Raw genomic sequence first — 18,459 nt, forward strand, 5'->3', positions numbered from 1 at the left:
CAGACCAAACCCTCCAGCGCAAGAGTTGCCGTGCACTAGAGTTTGTTTATTTTCTATAAAAACATGGGAGGCTTTCCAAAGTGCAGCTCAACTTTTGCTTAAAAAAAAAATAATAAACAACAACAAAAAAAAATCAGTGGGATCTGGGCAATGAGCTCCAAATCCCATTGAAATTCATTTCAGTCCCCATCATCTTCTACAGAGGCTTTGGGTCTTAGGCTGGAAAATGACCTTTCTCTTTTAAGTCAACAGGTAAGTTGTGTAAGTGTGTAAAGAACAGGTTGCAGAAGCCCACGCTCTACAAATACCTCAGCCCTTTTGCTATCAGCAGGCGAGGTAAATGTTGTTTCCTGAATAGGGTCAGAGAGAGAGCAAGAAACCTCGGTTTTGTAGCATGTTTTGTTTATTAAATTCAGTTCTCATTGATGTCCAGAGCTGAGACAAATGTTTCCCAGGAAGACTGACAAGCAGAAACGTTTCATAAATATATATATATATTTCAAACTCTGTAGGTATAAACAAATAAAAGCTCTATATTGCTGTTTTGGGAGGTCCTAAGCAACCAGCATGTTCAACTGGTCCGTTAGCAGCAAACGTGATAACCAGTGATGAACTTCCACTTGTTTTTAAGTGGTGGAATCCAGTGTTTTAAAATTATTGCTCATTGTCAGACACACACACACACACAAAGATACAAAGGGTGTCCATTTAACATCTTCATGAAGAGCAGTGACCATATCCGTGGACAGCACGTGCAATTTTGTGGTGCTGTTCCTATTGCAATTAAGACCTGAACTTTCAGAAATGAATGAAGACGTCGGTGTGACCAGTCTGAGGGTGTTGCAGGAGAACATTTCTCAGCAGGTCCCACCATGGAGCCTCCCTAAAATCTACCTTTGTTTACAGTGACGGGCTGAGCATCCCTTGAGAGAAACGCCTCCGAACTGCTCACTGCTGGGGTCCCAGCACCCAACTGAATGAGGCTCCAGCTGTGAGCTCCGCTCCTGCAAGAGCTGGGACCAGCCCGGCAGGGACAAGGATGAGGAGCAGCACGCAGAGCAGTGTCCCAAAGTTGAAGATGACCAAGGTATTTTCCCTTCCTTGCTGGTTCTCCTGGATGGGAGGGCTGAGGGAGGTGGCTAATACCATGAGTGGAGCAACGTGGCTCTCCTCACTGGAGACATCCCACATTTTCAGCTACTGGGAGCAGCAATTCCCCCCATGCCTACCAGCTGGTGGCCCCCCACCAGGACAAAGCTGCAGCAGCTCCTGCTCCCTTCTCCTGTAGCACCTTGGGGTCCACCAGTCCCCTTCCCATACCCTCCCCGTGGAGCACCCCTGGCTCTCAGCTCCTCTCCGGGCAGCCCGCTCGCTTCTCGGCAGGGAAACAAAGAAGGGCACTACTCGTGCTACAAGCCCTCAGCAGGGGAACCTGATCCCAGGGGAGGGAATCCCAGCGGAGACCTGCTTTTCATCCGCCCTTTCCACGCCGGCCCTCTTTGGGTACACCACGCTGGCCATCTTGAAGAACTCGTCAGCAGCGTCCAGAGCTATGAGCCGGTCCTGCCAAAGCAAGAGGGTTTTACAATCAGTGCGAGCTGCCTGGTCGGGGTCCTCCCTCCGTGGCTCTCAGGTTAAGCCAGGCGTGAGGTCTAATCTTCTCCCACCTCATTAACAGGCTACGAGAGCACCCAACTGCACAGCACCTTCGGGAGCAAGTTGATGGTGCTACAACATGTCTCCAAGGAGATACAGGTGCAACATCTGATGGAGATGCTCCAGATGCTACCAGGTACTTGAATTTCCTTCCACCCACCTGCTCCCCTGTGCTTGAGCTCACTTGGAGGTCACCTACCTGCTCCCCTGTGCTTGAACCCATTTGCAGAGCTGAGGGTTTCAGGGAGGTAGGCACGCTCGGAGCTACTCACCACCACGAAGAGGTAGCGCTCAGAGAGCTGCCAGCTGGTCGGGAAGATGTTTGTCTCTTCGGACAGCTTTAGCAGGATGTCCCGGGCTTTGCCCATGTTCTGAGAGTCGCTGATGATGCTGAGTTTGGTCACGGACAGGAGGGAGTCTGCTTCCTTCTGGAAACCTGGGGAGGAGACGTTAGAGAAAGGAGCCAAAGGTACGGAGAGCAGGGGCCACCCCTGAGCACTAAATGCCCTTGCCAAGTTCCTCATTTCCCCTCCACCCCAGGCTGCTGCTTTCCCTACATACTAAAACAAACCAAATTTTTCCGCAGCAAGCTCCATGGCTGCACTTGGGGCAGGAATGAGCTTGCTGCCTGGGGAATACAAATCATTAAGAAAATTCAGAGCAAGTAGCTAGTTTTCCAGAGGAGGGCCACGATCGCCCCACCCAAACCCTGGGTGTTGATTCAGCTCCTGCATGCTCCTGATGTAAGTGGTGCGAGAGCTTCTGGGGCTGGCGGGGCACCCCAGTGATTACAGCAGTATGTTGCTGGCAAGGTGTGAGAGCGATAAAAATCCCTGGCAGTAATGAATGCACGTGAGATCGTTCCCGTAGCAGTCAGCATCTCTTATAGGAAAGGCACCCAGGGAAGGAAAAGGGAGGAGGGTGAATCAGGGCGGTGATCACGTAATTGCTACCACTAACTCAGCTCCAGGGAGCTGGTGGCGATGCATCTTATCTGAATATGTTTACAGGGAAAAGAGCAATGGTCTTATGATTAAAACACAGGTGTAGCTAGCAAAAGATAGCAGGTTTCACTTCTGCTTTCACATCTCGCTCTGCTACGGCCAAAAGATCTCAGGCCTTGAGCTTCCCACCCTTTGCAAACCAACTCTGGAGCCACTGCAGCTGTGAGGGAGATGTGGCTGCTTGGAAGGGCCTTTGTCAACGACCAGGGACAGATTCAGGATCTGGGAGAGTCTTTCTCAACACGCAGGGACAGATGTAAGGACCAAGTGATCTCTCCCACGTGTGGTCTGCACAGGCTGTGGAGCACCTGGGCACAGACGAGCGCTGATACCTGGTTGTGAGTTCTCAGTGCTCCTCCCATCCAGATGCCAGGAGTGGCCAAGATCCCCGTCTCTTTTCCTCCCAGTGACAACGTTGGGCAATTTTTTTGGTGCAAGAACATTTCAAATTCACTCTGGAGCAAAGAGAGTGGGTGGTTTCACTCCCATCAGTGGCATGAGCCAAGGAGGAAAACTAGAGGTATCTGTGATCAAATCTAAAAGGAATATTCAGTTCTCCCTGCTTATCTTGTTTATAAAACATGGGGAGCTCCCAGGTAGTCCTCCTAAGCTTGCAGAAGGAAACTAGACATGGATGACTGTGCACTGCTGGGTTTGAGGGGCTCTCCTGGACCCCTGCCTCCTGCTGGCTCTGGTCCCTGGCCTTTCCGGCTGTGGGACCTCTCACTCAGCACCACAGAAATGACATCGTTTTGTCCTTCAGCTTACCTAAATCCTCCAAAATGTGTTTCCACCTGCTTCTCACTTCTTTCCGGGTTTGCCGTAAGGTATAGATATCATAGTTGAGCTTCTGCCATTCCTGCAAAGCAAAGAGGTAACAGAGTCAGGCATTTGCACGCGGTGGGGCTCTGTTGCTTTTCGAGGAATTTCAGCTTCTAGAAATGGAGGCAGCGCTAAACCAGCGATGCTGGCAGCGAGGGATCGCTGTGAAGGTCAATGGCCAGGCCTCTGGTGCCTCTGGGAGAAGTTATGCTGAGCAAGGAAGGATATTTTAGCTTGGCTTTTGGCACAGCATCTCCGTATCTCCTTAGCGCAGGCTGAGCAGGCTTCCAGTTCCCTTGAGCTGGGATCACAGAATTTCGCCTGGGTGTTGCTGGCGGCCGAGGTGGGCTCCGAGGTGGGACGGGGAGAGCACGAACCTGCCGCTGTGCTCGGTGCTGGACCTGGTGGTGCTGTCCTGGATGGGGAACAACACGAAGCAGAGCCCTTCTTTACCCCAAACCCTGACACCCCAGCTAGTACCAAAACCTCAGGCTGTGAAGACACCTTAATTGACCCTTGCAGCTTGAGAAAGCACGAGCACATATTAATAATTACCTTCTGCCTATTGCAACACCTTATTCGCATACCCTTGTGGTTAAACTGGCACGGCACATTTCTAACAGCTGATGACAGCCTGTAGGAAACTTAAAGTTGCTGCTGTGCATGGTCACGGACACGGTGTCTTCTCCAAAGGGCTCAGCCCCCTGTTTGGCTTCCACCTGGAGCAGGCAGGTATTCAAAAGCACTTGGGGACAGTAAAAATAGACGATGTAAATATGCACACTGGGAAGGATGCATTGACAGCAGCGTCCACGCAGCGGGTTGGAGCATCGCTCAGATCATTTCCTTGTGCTAACAGCCTTACTTAATCACACTGCTGAGCAGCAGACAACACAGGCGGACTCCTGCAGAATAAACGGGTGCTCATCTGTGCCGCCCCCCCTGGGATTTTCCTCCCTGGGTTCAGGGCGGTGATGAATATCCACAAAGGCAGACTACGCTTCAGGAACCCCACTGCTTTTCCAGCAGCTGCTGTCTAGCAGAGTTTCCTTGAGTTGGTACAGAGATGGAGATTTCGAGATGGAGATTTCTTGCAGATTTCTTACTTGTTTTTTTTTAATATTATTTTTCTACTGCTTTTTCCCCAACCTGGCCAATATGCCATGGCTGCTGAGAATTAAATGCCTGCCACGTAAAGGTGCACCTTTACAGCGTGCACACGAGGGCACCTGGCTGCCGGAAAAAGGAAGCCAAGAGCCGGTCCAGCCCCTGGCTGCAGGAAGGGCGGAGGCAGGAGCAGGAGGGGGGGTCAGGCTGGGAGAGAGCCGTGACGCTCTCTGGATTCAGGGCAGTGTGTCCTCCCCTGTCTATTTTTGTTCTGAGGAAATCTAGGTTACGGCTTCCTTTCACATCCTGCTGCCTGAGCTGCTCACGGAGTGAACCCAGTCCCAGAGGACCTCGAGCACTGCCCTGCCGGGAGAGAATCTGGGGAGGGTGTGACAGAGAGGCTTTGGTATCGGAGATGGTGCTTACGAGCATTGCCTGTCCCTGCTGTTTGTCACCTCTGGCTGCCCTCCAGACAGCACGAAGGCTTGAAAAGCAGGGATTATCTGGGTGAGGCTGGGCGATGCCCTGCTCTCCACCAGCCTCAGAAACCACCGACCTCTCCTCTCAGCACAGCTGTCCTAAATGCAGCAGGGGGCTGCCCGCTGCATTGCTTTAACAAATAAATAACAGCAGCTTTCTACCCCCAAAATTAATCTAAAAAAGCCTCTTTCTTTAACTGCACAGCAGAGGAAGAGCAAATGCTGTCTGGCCCCATGTCTCTGTGCAGGAACAAGCAACATCAGAGCCAAGAGCAGGCGGGTGTTCCCCATGTGCATCCCTGAGTCACCAGGAGGTGACCTGCGGCGGGGCCGGGTGGCATCACGAGGCTGAGGATGCTCCAAACCCGAGGGCAGGGAGCTGGGGCTTGTGCCAAACCCTGTGCTCCCTCGGCCCTTGCTGCTGCTGTGGGGTATTTCCTCCCGTGCTCAGCAGGGCAAGCAACTTGGAGCTGGGCTTGAACATGAAAACGTGGCCTGGAGGGTGCTCCGTGACTCTGGAACAAATGTGCCAAAGAGCAGGCAGGCGCCGTCGGACTTTTCATCCCTGCTCAGATGGAAATTTCCTAATTAGCAGGGAGTTTTCTTCATGTTGCCAAAGCAACCCCCTACTGAGGTCATTTCACCTATTCCCTTGAAAGCAATTTGTATCACCGTTCTGTTTGCTATTTTTTTAGGAAACGGGGTTGAAGCACAGTTACCAGTGAAAAACTGCAAAACCCCGGGCCAGGGATGTAGCACCCTGCACCCAGGGGTGCTCCTGCTCTCAGCCAGCATGAAGAAGCTGAATAAATACAAACACAGGTACGTTCGTACACTGAAGCACCGTCCCACATCTCAGCTTGTCCATTATCATTGGAGCCCCACAAACACAGCCCCATAAAACGCTTCTCTCCATGCTAGCAGGCTGCCTGCTGGAACAGCGCCGTTTCTGTGCAGCATCCTAAATCACACCGCGTTGTTCTAGAGGTTCTCATTTCACCTCCAGATTCGGGCTATTATTTCATACCACAACAGGTTTGACACCGCCGCAGGGAAAAAAAAAAAAAAAAAAAAAAAAAAAAAAAAAAAAGGCAATTTTCCATATTCAGAACATTGACCCAAGCTTTGATGAGCTTCGCCAAGAGCTCTGATCTCGCCCAGGGTAGCGCAGTGCCTGCCTGCGGGAGCTCACTGCCCTGGTTCAGCAAGGAGCAGCCCCACAGCCTTACGCAAGCCGAGGGCACGAGGAATTTGCACCGGAGCTGCCAAGTTTCACGGAGGAAAGGGGCAGGGAGGAGAAACACTGAGGTGGACGTGTCCGAAGTCTCTGCTGCTGTGTGAGCACAGGAAATCACCGCCTTGTGCTGCACCTCAAATGTTGCTCTGTTGTGATTACACACAGGGAGGTGCTCACCCCTCGCCAGCCTCCTCCAGTTACACGTGGGCTGCAGCTGCTCTTTCAGAAAAAACAGCCTGTCTTGATGCAAAGACTTGCCAAAAAATGCTTGTGTAGGCAAACAACGTAAACAGGCTCCTCTGAGGATGCTTACAGGCCACCCTTGGGCACCACGTGGAGTTACCTGGCGGTTTCCACCAACCAAACCCTGCAGGCTCGCTCAGGGAACAAGACAAAGGAGGAGAACATATTTTTCTCATCTGTTCATTGATGCCCAGGAGTTCACACCCCAGGCATCGCCACCAGAAATCTCGGTACGCCTTGGGATTCATCATTCTGCTGGCGATGGGGCGCCTGGGCTTTCCCCTGCCCCTGCTTCTGTCCTAGCTCACAGCACTTGTCTCTTTGTGCGCAGAGATTTAAAAACAGAAAATGCAACAGGAAGCAGATGTGGGGTAGATTGAGGAAAATGCTATATGGGTTTGAATGCCGCGGCGGTGTCACGTCGCCACGTGGAGAGAGCTGCCCTTTGTGGTCCTGCCAGCCCCTCGTGCTAGGAAATCACGGCGATAAAGGTGGGAAGGAAGCACACAGTAAGCGCACCGCAGGCTGAAGTTAAATCTAGGGGCAGAGATCCAGGGATCAGTTCTCCTTTTGGTCCCATTTTAACTGAGATTGAGCAAAGGCAGGGATGGTTTCGTGACGCCTGTGCTCAGCACGAAGCAGCAGCCCTGGCCCATCCCCTGCCCACAGCATCTGCGCGCTCCCCGGGGACCAGCTGCCAGCAGCAGCTCCCAAAGCAGCTTACGGCTGTCGCAGGCCGGTGCTGTTTTGCAATTAGATTTTTCACTCTCTCGTTAGGAGGAGAGGGCGACGCAATCTGGCCTAGTTTTCTTCAATGCTCACTGGAGAATAAGGAGAGATTTCGGCACCCGGGGCCGGCCGCAGGAATGTTGGGTTCCCAGGCCAAATTCCTCCCTGTCCTGGCACCAGGAAAGGGCTGCAGCTGAGGACTACTACAGCTTGTATATCCTCGAGTCTACTGTTTAAGCAAATTACAGGACCTGGCTGGGAGGCAGGAGACCACAGCTAAGCAATGTGCATGGCTGAGCCCTGTGTGCCTCAGTTTCCCTCGCTGCAGAGCACGTGCACAGGGCACAGCCCCGCGCTGCACCTCATGCAAACCTTCCGAGTTTCTCCAACCACACTGCACTGCAGCAAGCTTCCAGGTGAGCCTGATGTCATGCTCCTCAGGGTTTTTTTTATTAATCGTGCTGCAAACAAAATGGTGCAGTTGTTTTGGCACAAGCAGGAGCAGAAGCGCTTGCTCGCTAGCCCCCGACTTACGCTCACATCTGCAGCCCCAGTGAGGCTGACACACAGCACTCCTTTGCCCAAGGAGCCATCATTTAGCACTTAGGATACCATTTTATAGCTAATAATATATTTTTTTATGACTCCTGCCTTATAATGAGCCTTAAAAGGCTAAAATCAGGCACTATCGTGCTCTCCTTTGCTTTGGGCCCTGAAGTCCACCCCGCTCCACACCAAGCCCCTGAACGGAGCTGTCCTTGTTTCCTTCAATCCAATTAGGCTGTGGAGAAGACAAAGTGGGGAAGGAAAAGGGCATTTTGATATTTAAAACTTTTATTTAATCCCAGCCATACCTTCTAGTGAAAGCTTTTGGGGTAAGGGGACTGTCTCACAGTGGGGAGGAGTTATGGTCTCACGCTCTCTTGGATGAAATGGGATCATGCTGAAATTAAATGGGAAGCCTCCGGGCTTTTCTGAAAACATTTTGGAGTCTGAAAGGCAATCAGAGAGGGGAAAGGCATCTGTATTTGCTACAGCATGGTGCTAATCAGGCCACCGAAATCTCCTTTGCACAGAAGTGCTTTGGGGAAGGAAATGAGGGCTGCAGAGCAGTGTTTATGTAACAGAGATGAGTTTTCCCTTCTGTGCCGTGCCGTGCCAGTGCCAGTTCTCCGCTTCTTGGTAATTGTCCTATAACCCATTGGAGAAGTGTCTCACTGGAGCAGCAGCTCAGCCCAAGGCACTGACGATGCCATGTGAACCTGGGATGTGGCCACCGCAGGCAGAGCTACCACCATCCCATCCCAGAAACCCCCAAACAAGCAAGTATTGGACCAAACCCATCCTGGTGAGCTAGGAAATAGAGCCGGCGACCCCAGTGCTCCGTGAAGCCCAAGGCAGGTTGCCCGTCCTCACCTCGGAGTCCTTGTCCAGCTGGCTCCTGCCCACGATCATGTTGTACAGCACCCGGTCGTCGTCCGCCTCCGTGTGGGTCACGTCGTGCGGGGTGCTCCACAGGTTCTGCTCCTCGTCCCGCGCCAGTGTGGCTCCAAAGGAGGCGTACGGGTTGTTGTTGCTGCAGAGAGGGGATGAGAGGCTGCGTCACCCACCCGAGCATCACCTTGGCCTTCCCAAAAAAATCCCTTCTGTGAGCTTCAATCTCTTTTTGAGCTTGAATCCCTTTTCACGGTGTCTACACCAGCACACCTTGAGAAAATGAAGATCCTAGGAGCACATCTCCCTGTGTCCCCCCGTGCAATCCCCCCCAGGCTCTCCAAGAGCTCAACTTCTCAAGCTCAAGCTTCTGCTCCCACCCGTCTCCTCCTCACAGGTACGGCTGTTGGGCAGTGTTTTATTCTGGACAAAACACGTGGTGCTTCTGTTGGAGCTGGAACTGGGGAAGAGGTGGTTCGGGGAGATCTTATCCATGTGCCCGATCCAAATACCCGATCCCATCCTAATTCCTGGTGGGAGGGAGCAAGAGATGGAGTCAGACCCTTCTCGGTGCTGCCCCATGGTAGGATGAAAACTGAAATGCAGGAAATTCTGTTTTAATGTTAAGTAAAAACTGGCATGGGTTGCCCAGAGAGGTTGTGGAGTTTCCACACATGGAGATGCTCAAAACCCAACTGGCCACAGGCCTGGGCAGCCCTGTGGAGGTGACCCTGCTCGAGCAGGGGCTGCACAGGATGGTGACCTCCTCAGCCTGCTGGAGAAAACCCAGATTTATTCGATCGATGGTCAGCAAAGCAGAGCATCACCTTCTGGGGAGGCTGTCCCCACCGAGGCGAGGAGCTTTTCTACGCGCTGTGCTTGTTGCTGGTGGTAGTGCATGTTTTTTTACAGGGTTGTTTAATTCCGCAGGGACAACTTTGGCAAGAAACCCATCCAGCCAAACCTCAGATAGCACTGTAGGCACTCTATCCGTGACATCAGGGTGTTACAAAGGGTGCTAAGAGGAGCTCCAGCACATGGCTAAGACAGCAAAACTCACATCAGCATTCCTGCAGGAAGCTTAATTAGACTCAGCAAACCAAAAACCTGAGCAACAGGTAATATGGGGAAAGATAATCTCTTACAATCTCCCATTGAAGCCAAGCAAACGAAGGTAAGGGTGAGGGTGTGGATGGCATAACTCAGCCCTGCCAACACAGGCTCGCCCAAAGTGTCTTCACACCCTCTTATCCCCGAGTAAACACTGTGGATGGAGCAGAGGACATCGTGGGGACACCAGAGCAAGCATCCAGCCATGCCAGGAGGGCTTCTGTGATTTTTCCAAGCCTCCCTGCGGGGCACACAGTATCCCAACCCACGGGGCATTGCTCGCAAGCCTTCATCACCATCCTTCTGCCTTCAGCAGGCTTCCTCCTACTCACCGAGCCACCTACAGCCCTCAGCACCCGGCTTACCATGAAAACACTATTTGGCAATAACACTAACACGCCTCAGCTTTACGAGCCGCTCTCTCACAGCTTGCAGGGTGCTTCCCAAAGCGTCTTCATTTCCAAACGCTGCCCAAGAGGCAGCAGACCCAAGCAAACACAGCGAGCAGCAGCGGGAAGGACGGGCACAGAACAAGCATCCCCTGAGCGCGCCATACCGCCAAACATCACCAAAATGAAAAAAAAAAAAATCACCAGGGGAAAATCACCGGAGCATGTGAAGGGCAGCCTGCAAGGCCAGCTGCAGCAGTCTCCATGGGACCAGAGGCATTAACGCTTTGCCCACAGGTTTCCTTCCCATCACTGCTTCCTTCTCTGAATGTCAGATTTATGGCTTGGGAAGATTAAGGTGAAAAGTCACAGAGTCAGCACTCAGGGGGCTATCCCAGGGCTCAGCTCCCAGAGAGTGAAGAGCTGAAATCCCCACCAAGTCACTCACTTCAAATGGCGCTGCAATGAAATAAACAGCACCGTGCTCCCGTGAGATCCCTGCTTCAAAATATAAAACCCCAAAGCCTCCCATCCGCGGACAAGCCAGTGATTAGGCTATTAGCTTAATTAATGCGGCCACACTTGCACAGTAGCAGGTGCCTTTCAAACACCCAGCATTTGTACAGCCTTTCCTGCTTACAGCCAGCAATAAGCGGATGGGTGTACAAAGGCACGTTGCTAAAGAAAGGTGCACGGCCGCGCTCGCACCTCTCCGCACGTGCGCCGAGCTCTCATTAGGTTAATACGAATTTCCTGGGCTGCAGGCCCCATGCTGGGGATTATCTGCTTCTTACTGAGGTAACCACTTTAGCAGCACGGAATCAGGGCGCTTCCATCCCCGCTGGAAGCTCCCGTGACTCCCCGCTCACTAAATAGGTCACCCCACGTCCTGGGAGCCCCCCTACCCCCGCGGCGCTGCGGGAGGATGCTGCACGGAGCCACCTGCAGGGTGCAAACCCCAGTTCTGCATGGGCACGGGTCTGTCCTCTTCCCAACTACTCAATATTACATAGTCGGTGAAATGTCCTAAAAAATTTTGGACACGCAAAATTCCTTGTGGACACCTGAAGGAATTTAGGTGAAGGAAAAGTTCCTTGTCTGTTGTTGTTGTTTTTGTTTTCTTTTCCATACAGTCTTAAAAATGAAGGTCCCATTTTCTGGCCTTTGGCAGATTGTAAGCGTGCCGGAACACTTCACACTACATGGATCATATTTGTCTGAAATGATAATATCATACCGATAGTCTGCTGCAGGCTGAAAAGAGGCCTAGGCCTCAGGTACTTTTTTATGCCTTTGCTTTTGTTCCTACATCCTTGTAAGTCTTCAAAAGGGAAATGAAATTATCCTGTTCAGAAGAAACACCATCCAGAAGAAACTTCAGTTGTTAGGGCCTGAATTCTCACTGAAACCAAAGGGGGATATAGAATCATAGAATAGCCTGAGTTGGAACGGTCCCGTAAGGATCATCGAGTCCAACTCCTGGCACCACACAGGTCTACCCAAAAATTCACACCATGTGACTAAGTGCACAGTCTGAACGCTTCTTAAACTCCGACAGGCTCGGTGCAGTGACTGTTCCAGTGTGCGACCACTCTCCCAGTGAAGAACCTCTTCCTGATGTCCTGCCTGAACCTCCCCTGCCTCAGCTTGACACCAATCCCGCAGATGCTATTGCTGGTGACTAAAGAGAACAGATCTGCGCCTGCCCCTCCACTCCCCCTCGTGAGGAAGCTGTAGACCACGATGAGGTCTCCCCTCGGCCTCCTCTTTTCCAGGCTGAGCAGGCCCAGTGACCTCAGCCGCTCCTCATACATCTCCCCCTCTAGGCCCTTCACCATCTTTGTAGCCCAGTATCTTACTGACTTGAAGAAAGAGGCTTTAATCTGTCCTGGTTTGTTTACTAATGAAGGAGCACGAAAGAGACGCGTGTCCTTGTCTCTGAAGAGGAGGTGAAGGAACAGCTAGTGCAAGGAACACAAAAATCAGTTGCGCCAGACTAATACGTGGTTGTATCTGAGCTTGGAGACTGCAACCATCTTCAGACTTCCAGACCTAGAGGAACACTTTGGCTGCAGCCTAAAAGCCACATGTACATCAGCTCCCCCAGGACAGCCAATCTTCTTCCCATGACCTGCCAGGAAACAGCAAAGTAGGCATGGAACCAAATTAAAGCCCAAACCTTCAGCCCAGTCTTTGGCCTGAATAGTGAGTGAGGATCCAGATCCTGGCATTTATACGTGATAGTTTATACACAGCCAAAGTAAATGGGGCAGTCAGAGGTCAAGGGGCGAGATTTTGAAAAGTCCTACATAAAGAAGAGATCTCAGAAAAGCAAATTTAAATAATATTAAAGTCAAGAAAAGTAGTTCTGATTGCTATATTCTTTATCTGTCATGACTAGACAGATGAAAATATATGATAACAATTTTGCCTTTGAGGTCATTTTCTTTTTTTCTTTTCTTTCTTTCTTTCTTTTGACAGGCTCTGTACTAATTTTCCTCACAAAATGACTGACAGAAATATGACCCTTGTGCACCTTTTGTGGTTAATTCATTAGGTCAACTCTAATCACTAAGCCCCATGTCAGGTTATTTCTATTAGTGATAAGGGGCAATTGACCTTAAAAGTCTGAAGCCGGGTAGAGGGCCCTATTCCACAAGGTCTCTTGGCTCCAGCCTTGTTAAGTGAAATCTGCCAGGTGTGGATCATTCGACCTTTACTATATAGGAAGCATGAGGAGCAGTAGGGAATTGCCTACCTAGGGGAGTTTGAGGCTCAGGTTTTCTAGGGTGCTTTTCTACCATGGTGAAATGGGCTCAGTGTTTCCCCAGTAGGCTGCTTTTTCTTCATGTTTTTGACCATCTCTGTGAAATAGCTCCAGTGACTCTATGAGCTAGTTACGTTGGTGGTGCCTTCTCAGTCCAGTAAAACCCTGGTGGTATGACTTCGCTGTGAAGTAGTTTGGAAGTGACTCAAGCTCAGAATCTGGCAGGTAAGGGTTCCTGGCTTCTACGGTTGTTTAATGTTGAGGAGTTTGAGTACTTCCTTCACCTTGTCTGTTTTCAATGAAATTACTTACATGGATTCTGAGCTCCTTTCCAGCCCTTAGAAATAAAATAATAATAATAAAAACCTCAAACTCAAGTGCTTACAGGTAAGCCTAACTTTGAAGAATGTTCTGAAGTATTTGTTAAGATTGAACAACAGATTTTGTGAAAAAGGTGCCTTAATGGGACCTCAGATTATTTCTTGTGGTAAGTAGAAACAGATTTGGATAGGTACAGGTGGCATTACTCTTACTTTTACTAAGTGGAAATTGTGAGAACACACTGCTCATCAGAGAAACACTGTTTTCACAACATGCAAGTCAAAAGCCTTTAGATTACCAGAAGTTATAGCTTCAAGGAGATAACTTTAAAGAAAGGAACTATTGTTGGACACTTCCCCGACACCTCTGTAGATTGGATCCCTGAAGAAAAAGTGTGAAGGTGTAATTGTTAATAGTTTCTGAGGTAGAGTCAGGGGAAGGTGTTTTTTTCCCACTTGTTCCCTCTCACTTTCTTCTCCTCCAGGAGTGTTACAGTAGCTTTTCAAACCCTCGACTATCCTTGGGAGGTTCAGACCAGCATGTTCTTATTGTTATGTCTCCTGAATGCACCTCAGGTTTTGTCTAAGGTTAAACAAATACTTGAGAGAGTCATCCCGAGATCTGTCCTGAGGCAGGATAGCTAGGAGTGGCAGGGAGAGTGGGAGGATATGGGCAGGCATCCAGAGCAGGGGGCACCTCCACTGGACAGGCCATGAGGAACCCCCAGTGGATGAATTGGCTAAACAAACTTGGCAGTATGAAGAAAGTCTCTCCTCTTCCCTACAGGCTTGTCTTGGCTGCAGAGAAACCTTTGGAAGAGGTCCACCACCTGAGAGAATTTACCTTTCTCCCCACCTGTACAAACCAGTGTCTGAGGCTTGGGGGTAAGTGTCCTTCTGTGTAAGGAAGATGACGGGGGGTACACAGCCTGTGTCACCCTGTGGTTTGACCAATGTCTCCATGGAGAGGACATGAGAAAATCGGATGGAAAATCCACCTTGACACTACAGGCACAGGTATGTGAATCCCAAATAAAATAATGGGGGGGGGGGGGGGGGTTGGCGAAAAACTTGCTTCTCCAAACTGCAGTGGGCAGTCGCGGACCGGTTCGTTCCGCGGACCTCTCGGGGGAAGATGCAGCTGCTGCTTCTCCCTCAAAAACTCGTTCGATTTCCTTGTCTGAGCGCCGGGCGCACGCAGCGGCATCACGCCGCGGGGGGGGCGAGACCCTGCACACGAACCCCCCCAGAGCCTCCCGCGGGGTAAAAAGCAGCAGAAAGGGTGACAAAGGCGGGAGAAGGCGAAGAGGGGCTGGGCTCGGAGCATCCCCCTGGCCCCGGGGGCGCGGGGATGGGGAAGGGGGGCACTCACCTGAGCAGCGGCTCCTTCTCGGGGGCCGCCGCCTCCCCTCCGCAGCAGCCGCAGCAGCCGCCCAGCGAGCGCAGCCAAGCCCGCAGCCCCATGGGCTCCTCCAGGGAGCCGCGTTGGGCTCTGCTCGCCCGTGCTCTCCCCGCCCTCGGCGCCTCCCCAAGCCCTTCCTCGGCTTTGGATCCGCTCCTCCCGCAGCTTTCCCACGGCCTCAGCCGCTGGGAGCCATCGCGCTCGTCCACCGGAGCCTGGCGCGGCCCAAACGCAGGCAAAAAGGCGAAATGAAGGTGGTGCGCGCTCCTCTTGCTCTCCCTCTTCATTCCAGGGCTGCGCCGATCCACGATCATCCCCTTCCGGTGAATTATGGCCACTTGGATGCTCGGCAGCCCCGGGGAGCGAAGCTCCGTGCCCGCACAATGTGGCCGTGACGTGTCGGCAGCATCCAACACCCAAAAGGAGCATGCTCGATTTGGGGAGCTGAGAGCACCCACAGCCACCCCAAAGGTTATTTCCCACCCAGGACCAGGTGCTGTGCCTGACAGACCCACATTTGGGGCAGAAGGGGATTCACTGGGTCCAGATTTTGGTGTGTGGCCCGCTTGGGATCAATCCATCACATCTCCGGGCTCTTGGCCAGCGCCAGCACACCCGTGGCACGTCCTCGAAGTTCAAGGTGGGTCCACGAGCTTCTCCCAGAACTTCTGGAGGTGCTTCTCCATCATTCCTTGGAGGCACTGTGAGGTGCTCTCGCTCCGTGGGCACCTTTCGCTTGGCACGGAGGGCTGAAATTCAGGGTGACAGTACCACAAAGGTGCCATGGCACATCCACATCTGTCTGAGGCCACGGGAGGTTAATTAGTTAATTCATTTTGATTTGCAAATTAAGCTCTTGATGCCACTTTTAAAAGAAAGTAGTGGCACAGGGTGAAGAAGGGGAGGCAAGAGGAGCTTTGGATGCCTGTGTGGGGAGCTTGGCATGCTCCCTGGCCCAGCCACAGATTCTCATGTGACTTGTTCACTTCATTAATCATTCCCCCAGCCAGTCTTTCCATCTTCCTTAATTAAAGGGTGAGATTGTGGGAGAAGGACTTGTTTCATGCTGCTTCCAGAAGGTCCCAGCGCTGGGCTTTTCTGCTCAGCCAGGGCTTTCAGCTCCTCTGTGCACAGAGCATTCACAGGGCAGGATTTCCACGGGATGAGCTGACCGGCCAGGCAGGATTTCAAAGCCGAGGGCTCTTCCACAGGTTTCCTCATGGCCTGCAGCTTGCCCTTGCTTCTTTTCAACCTCTTGTGTGCTTGAGCACAAGGACAGCCAGAAGACATGCCAGCCACTATGAAAACACTCTGGCAAACAGCTGTGGTGGTTACTTGCACACGTGAATGCACATTCCTGCTTCGCCTTCCCCAAAATAGCCCCAGTGATAGGGATTTCCATCGCATCTCACGCACTTACACACATTGACACCATACGTTTTAAATCAGCCCGGCCAGAAATCCAAAAGGCTCAGAGCTGAAGTGCTTAAAATATGGTCACTGCGGAAATCAAGGAGAAATTCATGTTCTGCTTAGAAAATACGTGTAATTAGAAGGCATTTATGAGGTTTTGCAACAAGTGCTTTGTAGCTGCAGGAAAAGGAGCTGGCTAAGAGGTCTTGTAGTGAAATTAGGGGAGATTTTTCTTCTGGAGAGGTATTGCTGGGACAGCGTGAACACCGTTACAGAGCGGGGCCTGCTAGGGAGTGGAATTTGTTCTGGGTAGAAAGCCAGCATCTCAAGGAGCAGCTCTTCCATGCTGGAAAATACAGGGGCTTTTGGTCCCTTAACATTAGCACGGGCTCAAAATCTCTGCTTATTATCAGAGGTTTACAACTGCAATGCAAATTTCAAATTGAAGGAACCTACTTGGGGTGCATCCAGGCTCTGCTGGCCCCAGGTGTGTGTGATAAGTGTTACTCCAGTGACTGCCTCTGCAAATGGAAACATCCTGCCTGCAGCCAGGTGAGGAACCGTGCTCCTGATGCTGGCAGCGGGGTTATAAAGGCTCCGGTGGTGCTTTTTTCCCCTTCTGCTGGGTGGCAGGAGGGTGTTTCAGCACAGCCAGGCTGTGTAATAGGGGCAGGGGTTCCTGCAGGGCTTGGTTCCAGCTTGTGGTGTGTGCTGAGCTTCACATCTGCTTCCTGAGGGGTGTGGGGCTCCTGAGCAGCCCCCTTTTTTGCACTTTCTGGGACTTTGCTGAATTACCATGGTGGCTGTGCAGAGGAGAGGGCCGAGGCTGGTGCCTGCCCCAGGGGATGGGCTCCAGCAGCAGTGTTAAATTTTTTGGGGGCCCCCACACTGATGTACGCCCATAGGGGTGAGCGCACAGAGCTAGCCTTGTGCCTGGTACAGCTCCACAGCTGCTCTAGAGGGAGCAGTTTGCCTTGTAACCTGCAAAACACTGTGCTCGAAGGAGGAAAAAGAACAACAACCATTAAACCTCTGCTGCCTGCAGCTCCAACCATTAAACCTCCGCTGCCTGCAGCTCCAAAAAACCTAGCATGCTGCCTGTGAAGGGAGCAGCGTGTCTTCCTGGCAGCCTTCCCGGCCTCTCCGTGCCAAGCGGTGTAGGCTATGGCTGCTCAGGCTTCCAGGAGGCAGCTGGGGCCCGCAGCCTCCGCTGCCCGGGGAGAGGCCGAGGGAGGCTGAGAGCATCTCTGGTGCTGCAGGTGGGGGCAAAGTTCTCCTGGCAGCCCGGAGGCTGAGCAGCAGAGGCAGGAGGGTTCGGGCAGCGTGGGATGAGGCCTTGTGGCCGTCAGCATGGCCACACAGATGTTCGAGGGGAGAGGGCATGCGGCCGTCTACCAGAAATACCTCTTCAGCCCTGGCGAGGGGCTGCAGGGAGCCATCCCCAGCTACCTGAGGGAGAAGGTGAGCAGGGCACGGCCAAAATGTGGTGGGGGGGGGGTTAGTTTTGTTTTATGGGGGGTGTTGCCTTGTGTGGTGCTGTGGTGAGGAATCTGTGAGGTGTGGATGCCCCCTGAGCTTTTCCACAGGTCACAGCATGCATCACAGGTGTGCACAGGGGCATGGAATGGGGTTAAAAACCCAGGATTTGGGGGTGCTGGACTGAGGTGTGCATGCTTCCCTGCTTTGCAGGGCACAAACCCCACCGAGCTGGCTGTGGATGTGGGCTGCAGGTCGGGGCAAGGCACCCGCTTCCTGGCAGAGCGCTTCGGGAAGGTGGTGGGCACAGACATCAGCCAGGCACAGATCCAGGAGGCCAAGGCCGCCCCCTCACCTCCCAGTGTCTCCTACCTGTGAGTACCAGGGCTGAGGCAGAATTCAGGTCCTCACGCTGACCTGGTGGGCTGGGCATGGGTGGTGAAGCATGTCCCACCTGGAGGGACTCCTGGCATGTGCGTTATCCTGCCCTTATAGCATCCACAGCCAAAAAATACCTATTTATTTTGTATCTTCCTAATTTCCTGTGATATATTCTTGTTTTTTCTTCCCCATGTTGTGTGTGCCCTGTGGAGGAGCTGCCCTTTGAGGACGCCTCAGTTGACCTCCTTGCTTCATTCACAGCTGCGCACTGGTTCGACACGAACTTCATGAGAGAAGTGAACAGCGTGGTGAGGCTGCGTGGCCATCAGCACCCACACCGTGGACATGAGCCTGCACTACGGAACCTTGACAGAAGTTGACCCAGATCTTCTGGGAGGTGAGGGATGAAACCCAAGTCTTGGGGCTTCCCCTGCTGGTCAGGGCAAGGAGAAACATGCAGAGGAGAAGCAACGGGCTTGTGGGTGCAGCG

The 18,459-nt window shown here is 52.2% G+C and overlaps 2 protein-coding genes and 1 long non-coding RNA gene across 3 annotated transcripts in view; 2 read left to right on the plus strand and 1 right to left on the minus strand.

The window, feature by feature from the left end:
- Positions 1–385: 385 nt before the first annotated feature.
- Positions 386–15,315, minus strand: MREG (melanoregulin). The gene is made up of 5 exons (XM_035331932.1): positions 14,670–15,315; positions 8,694–8,853; positions 3,429–3,519; positions 1,929–2,092; positions 386–1,563 (listed from the first exon to the last, which is right to left on the minus strand). The coding sequence occupies exons 1-5, from the start codon at positions 15,011–15,013 to the stop codon at positions 1,420–1,422; spliced, it is 903 nt and encodes a 300-aa protein (XP_035187823.1). The 5' UTR covers positions 15,014–15,315; the 3' UTR covers positions 386–1,419.
- Positions 950–11,192, plus strand: LOC118170030. Its single transcript, XR_004752444.1, has 3 exons — positions 950–1,087; positions 1,679–1,792; positions 9,642–11,192. It is a non-coding gene; the product is annotated as an uncharacterized LOC118170030 (long non-coding RNA).
- A 2,006-nt stretch (positions 15,316–17,321) lies between the features above and the next one.
- The window catches only part of LOC118169545, an 11,756-nt gene continuing 10,618 nt past the window's right edge, over positions 17,322–18,459 (plus strand). Inside the window, 5 exon segments of the mRNA XM_035330873.1 lie at positions 17,322–17,573; positions 17,802–17,962; positions 18,166–18,279; positions 18,281–18,337; positions 18,339–18,456. Coding sequence (XP_035186764.1) covers positions 17,463–17,573; positions 17,802–17,962; positions 18,166–18,279; positions 18,281–18,337; positions 18,339–18,456 — 561 coding nt within the window. The 5' untranslated portion in view covers positions 17,322–17,462.

The sequence above is a fragment of the Oxyura jamaicensis genome, chromosome 7, assembly GCF_011077185.1.
Source record: "Oxyura jamaicensis isolate SHBP4307 breed ruddy duck chromosome 7, BPBGC_Ojam_1.0, whole genome shotgun sequence".
Classification (NCBI taxonomy): Eukaryota; Metazoa; Chordata; class Aves; order Anseriformes; family Anatidae; genus Oxyura; species Oxyura jamaicensis.

Bases quoted from the DNA above. Each gene is read 5' to 3' on its own strand.
- MREG (XM_035331932.1), bottom strand. From the start codon at position 15,013: ATGATCGTGGATCGGCGCAGCCCTGGAATGAAGAGGGAGAGCAAGAGG. The intron at 3,520-8,693 runs GTGAGGACGGGC...TTTGCTTTGCAG, and splicing joins AGCTGGACAAGGACTCCGAG to GAATGGCAGAAGCTCAACTA. The intron at 2,093-3,428 runs GTAAGCTGAAGG...TCTCCTCCCCAG, and splicing joins ACACATTTTGGAGGATTTAG to GTTTCCAGAAGGAAGCAGAC.